The sequence below is a fragment of the Micromesistius poutassou genome (genome assembly GCF_964030765.1).
Source record: "Micromesistius poutassou genome assembly, contig: SCAFFOLD_5192, whole genome shotgun sequence".
Taxonomy (NCBI): domain Eukaryota; kingdom Metazoa; phylum Chordata; class Actinopteri; order Gadiformes; family Gadidae; genus Micromesistius; species Micromesistius poutassou.
Window position 1 is genome coordinate 10,001 of NW_028179997.1, and position 5,739 is coordinate 15,739.

Sequence of the window (5,739 nt, forward strand, 5' to 3'; positions counted from 1 at the left end):
AACTCCGCCCCTTGTAGTTCTTGGAACAGAACACAAAGCCTAACTCCGCCCCTTGTAGTTCTTGGAACAGAACACAAAGCCTAACTCCGCCTCTTGTAGTTCTTGGTTGCCGTAGCGTCTTGCCCCAGAGGTTCTGTACTGATAACAGGACTCCTAGATCCCAGATTAGTCCCCTCCTAACACTCCCCCCCCCCCCCCCCATGGCCCCCAGGAGCAGGCAGGCGATCTGGAGCACCAGGTGAGCTCTGAGTTCGACCACCTGAGGGAGTTCCTCCGTGAGGAGGAGCGGCGCATCAAGGAGAACCTGCGGGAGAAGAAGGAGGGCAAGCTCGACCAATTGGAGAAGGCGCTGACGCAGGCCACGGAGCAGATCAGCCAATTGGAGACGAGGGCTGAAGAGCTCCGTCTCAAACTGCAGGAGGAGGAGAGCCCCGAGCAGCTCAAGGTAAGAGACGTAGTTAAATGTATACAAAATGAATACTAATACACATATTTAAATGTATTAATGATTATATTCCTAATAATAATAATTTAGTTAAATGAAAGCTGCAACAACAGAATAAATAAATACATTACAAACCAAAGCTACGATTTTACAATACAAACCCAAACAACATTCACACCACGAAAAATGATGACTTAAGTGAGGAAGAGATTGTCTCATGTTTGAACTGAAACAGCCGGTTGAAGTGTTGTAAAGTGTTGTAACGAGAGCCCTGTTCCGTTCTTTCAGGGATTCAAAGACTTCATCCGAGGGTGAGCCGGCGATACGCAAACCTTATCCGAGCCAACAAACATCTCAGGCCCTTAGCAGGCCACATGCTCCGTAATCTCTTACCTAATGATGGTGATTGGACACAGACAGCCAGCGCTCATATCAAAGTGACACACCTCTGGTTCATTTCTATCAGGATTGCTGCTAGACAAACACTTACTGATTCAGGCGCAGCTAGGAGAAGGGGGGGAATGTGCTCGGTTGGAATGTCTCTAGTCGAGTGTTGTCTGTACACCTGCTTTATGTGTACGGGGCTTCCATTCTTCGTCTTTGAAGCGTTGAGAAGTGACCTGGCAGGCCATGATGAGTTTGGTCTCTGACATGTGTCTGGTACGTCACAGGGGCTTTCGGTAGCTTGCATCATACAATGTGTCCTTGTTGAAATGCAGAGATTGCAACAGAACTAGTACATCCATCACAGATAATAGATGGGAGGAATGGGGAGGAGGAGGAGCAAAGAGTTCATGTGGTATTTGACAACAATCCAAAGCGCACACGCTGTCATTATGAATCTATAACTGGCGTGTTTATGTTTTGTTGTGTCTTTAGAATGATCGCACCAATTCAAAGTTAAATGCCTGCCCATGGTTATTCCTAATCTATGGAGCCCGGGAGGTGACATGGATTTTTATAAAGCACGCGTGTGTTTTTATAAGTCACACATGCTTTAAGTAAATCGCATGTGCGCTTTATTAAGTCCCCTGCCCTACGCTATTTAATTGATCAGACAGCGCCATATACGGTGTGTGTAATACATTCACTTTAGAAAATAAATTCTGCTGCTAACTCAAGCTAAAGTCATATCCCGCTTTGTGGTTGATGTATCAATATGTCTCTCTCTTGCTCTCTCTCTCTCTCTCTCTCTCTCTCTCGCCCTCTTGCTCAGGGCTGAGAGTCTGTTTGAGCCCCCCCTAGAGGGGAGTGTGGACCTGTACTGTGGAGACATCATGGGACCCCTGCAGTACAGCACCTGGAGGAAGATGCACTCTGTGCTTCAGCCAGGTACACGCTCTACACTCTACAGTACACTCCCCAATCAATGGGGACCGACTGAAGATTGAACTCATGTATTTCATGGCTGTGCTTCCTCCAAAGAATGAAAAATGTAATTCACTACTAGCAATGCTCAGGTTGAATACGGTTCACTGTAGATTCATAATTGTTTTCAGCCCAAGGCAGCAGATCCGCAGGTCCACTAACACATAATCACACATCGCTCATCTACCACAACCTTTCCTGAACCCTTCTGATCAAACACTGCGTACAATACTCCCACGCTAACCCCTTCCTCCCCCCCCCCTCCCCCCCCTCTCCAGCCATGACGGCGGTGACCCTCGACCCCGACACGGCCTACCCCCGCCTGTGCGTGTCCCCGTGCCGCAGCAGCGTCTGGGTGGGCGACATCCAGCCCAACCTGCCGGACAACCCCGAGCGCTTCACGCGCTACAACATCGTGCTGGGCTACGAGGCCTTCGCCGCCGGCCGCCACTACTGGGAGGTGGAGGTGGGCTCCAAGACGGCGTGGGGCCTGGGCGTGGCCACCGCCTCCGTCAACCGCAAGGAGGTGATCAGCCTCTGCCCCGACGACGGCTTCTGGACCATAGTGCGGCGGGGGGACGCGGCGGCCGGCGGCGGCGGCGGCGTGGGCGAGTACGAGGCGTGCACGGACGCGGAGGAGTGCGCCCTGCACCCGCCGCGGGCCCCCCGCCGGGTGGGCGTGTACCTGGACTACGGCGCCGGCCAGGTGTCCTTCTACGACGCGGCGGACATGAGCCACCTGTTCTCGTTCCGGGGGGCGCGCTTCGCGGAGCCCGTGTTCCCCTACTTCAACCCCTGGCCCATCATGCACGGGCGCAACCGCCAGCCCCTCACTATCGTCACGCCGTCCTGGTGATCGGAGACGTCCCCCCGCGTCGTCTGTCGTCGTCCCTCGCCCCCCCCCCTCCTCCTCTGTTGCGTTTCTTCGTCGCCATCGCTGCTATTTTTGAGTTTTTGACGAAGTTTTTTTTTTTTTTTCGTACGATTAAACGTCCGACTTTGGTGTTGTTAGTGCCGTGTGTCTTAGCGTCCCCTCTGCGCCCCGGCTGTGCTAGAAAAAACGAGTTGTAGTCACGATATACGACACAGGAAGGAAGACCTCGCCGCGGAAAACTACTACTACTAATCTTGATTCTGAGGATTGCTCGTGGCGATAGTATCGCTAAAAACTAACGGAGCGCGTCGTCATGTTTGTGTGAGTTGTAAGGAGTTGTTTCAGGCCATAAGTATCATGAGGTTGTGGAAAGATATAGTTGTTTTAAAATGTGCCAATTAAAGTTTTATATTCTAACCATTTAACACATTTTATAACTATGATATATTTGATATATATATACTTGTACTCATTAATATATGATTGATGTTATTTGATGTCAAAGGTGAAGACAATTAAGGTCTCTTCAATTGATAATGACATACATTAAGACTACTCTTAATCCTTGTCTAATAAAGTCTGTTAACACTGAAGTTTGGACTTGATGTTCGTGAGCTTGTGTCTTCCTGGGTAGGATGTCTTTAGAACTTTAACGTCATATTTTATACCACCGAGCAGATTACATCTCAATATTACAAACACTTCAGCGAAGTCGTTGGAGGAGCTGCTATCATTTGTCGACGAATCACGTTGTGTTGGAATTTGGATGTTAATGTCACTTTTTCCACAAGGGGGCGCCAAACATTACATCTGCTCCCCGTAGCTGCTGACGAACGCATTCCAATCCCCAATCGACACGCGGCTTGTCATGTAAAAAAAATGTACCTCCAGTAATCAAATTTACCCATTTCTGAACTGTAAGAAATTATGGACGATAGGTTACGTGAAATACAGTATGATGATGTGTGAACAGCTGTGGGGTTCACCTTATTGTCTGGTGTCAGTGACGGTGACGACATTAGCATTCATAGAACTACACGACAAACTTTCTTGAATTTATGCAATGGGATGCGATTGGCATATCGGTGTCCTAACAACATACAAGAGCTTGCTGCACCATGCTGCCTTAATTATTCCCCTGTATGTTAACATGTGTAGACATGACATGAGCCTCTGGGTGATGAGGGTGTGGGCTTACATCAGCGCTCATCCTGTGACTTCAACGCGTAACCCACCATGCGTGCGTTGTTCTTACGTATGTGTCTATGTGCTGCTGAATGGCTTTCCGAGTGATGGGTTTAGCCTCCTACGCAATTTACCTCAAATACCGCAAAAAAACACAAAATAGCAATTACCTCTTCGCCACAGCTTTATTTTAAGCGCGTGACAAAATTGTGCATCATTGACTCAGCATAGCTTACGTAGACGCTATTGAATTTGGAATGTTTTACATTTTCTATTATGTATAATTATCGCCTAGTATTTTTGGCCACTTACTAATTTAACAGGCCACTTTCCCCAAGCGGTTTACAGCTGATTAAAACACACGTTGTCAGGTAGAGGTGAGGCCTCATACAGGCAAGCTGTGCACATGGGGGATCAAACCCCGATCCCTTGAGCTTTGAGTGAAACCTTCTGACCCCCTATAGCCAGACAGCAGACTATCCTGCCCACAACAATGTGTGTTTTAATTTACAATATGGGACAAGTAACTCATGCTTTGTAACTTCAAATCAAATGAAACATTGTGTTGCACTGATTCCGTTTTGTATATTGTAATACACACTGTATATATGGATTTGATTTACCTGCTGCAGTAGCCAGTTGAAACATTCCTCTTGGTTGTGTGTGTGTGTGTGTGTGTGTGTGTGTGTGTGTGTGTGTGTGTGTGTGTGTGTGTGTGTGTGTGTGTGTGTGTGTGTGTGTGTGTGTGTGTGTGTGTGTGTGTGTGCATGCGTGTGTGCTTTGCATGTTTGCGGTGCTCCGAGGCACGAGGGTTCATTCCTCCTGGTGTCCGTTCGCGGGGGTTCAGCCCACGTCAATGTCAATGAGTGCCGTATCGCCGGAATCTTCTGCTGCCACGGCGACCGCGGCCGTGACTTCGTCTATGTGGTCGCTCTTGTTTTCCTTCCAGACAAATAAATGATGAGGGTCATTCCGACCCGGCGTAGACACGGGGTATCCATGTCGACATAATCCCCTGGCCTCAGCTGCCTATACATTAACCAAGACTTCACCTGTCATTAAAAACGGCCTTTACCCCAGCACAATCCACACACACACACACACACACACACACACACACACACAGCCTTCCAAACACGCACACACACACACACACACACACACACACACATGCATATGCACATACAGACACACCCCCATGCGCACACACACACACACACACACACACACACACACACATGCATACGCACACACACACACACACACACATGCATGCATGCATACGCACACACACACAGACACACCCCCACACACACGCATGCATACCCACAGACAAACACACACACACACACACACACGCAAGAATACGCACACACACATGCACACACAAGAGCACATACAAACACGCACACAGAGACACACACACATACACGTGCACAGACACAAACATATGCACATGCACACACACAAAGACATGCACAGACAAAAACACGCATACATGCAAACACACATGCATACACACAATCACACACTCACACACACATGCAAACACACACATGCATGAGTGCACACAAACATGCACACACAGGCACACACACTCACACACACAAACACATACACATATGCCCACACACACACACACACACACACATACACACACACATGAATGCGCACACACATACACACCCTACGCCTTGATCTGTAATTAGATCTACATGTAAGGCTGATCTGTGTGGCGGCAGCAGTAACAAAAGCCTCGGGTTCAATTACCTCCCCGTCTTTATTAAGTTACTCTCCCTTGATCACATTAAGAAGAATCTTGGTGAGTCCCGGAATCAAAAGGTGTGACTGTCGACCAGTCACTGTT

At 48.5% G+C, this 5,739-nt stretch overlaps 1 protein-coding gene across 1 annotated transcript in view; it reads left to right on the top strand.

Moving 5' to 3' along the window:
- Nucleotides 1–3,255, top strand: part of LOC311371218 (zinc-binding protein A33-like) — a 7,518-nt gene extending 4,263 nt beyond the window's left edge. The window contains exons 3-6 of the mRNA XM_084489409.1: nt 212–445; nt 734–756; nt 1,662–1,777; nt 2,092–3,255. Coding sequence (XP_084345535.1) covers nt 212–445; nt 734–756; nt 1,662–1,777; nt 2,092–2,669 — 951 coding nt within the window. The 3' untranslated portion in view covers nt 2,670–3,255. The remainder of the gene's footprint in view (nt 1–211; nt 446–733; nt 757–1,661; nt 1,778–2,091) is intronic.
- The last annotated feature ends 2,484 nt before the right edge of the window (nt 3,256–5,739 follow it).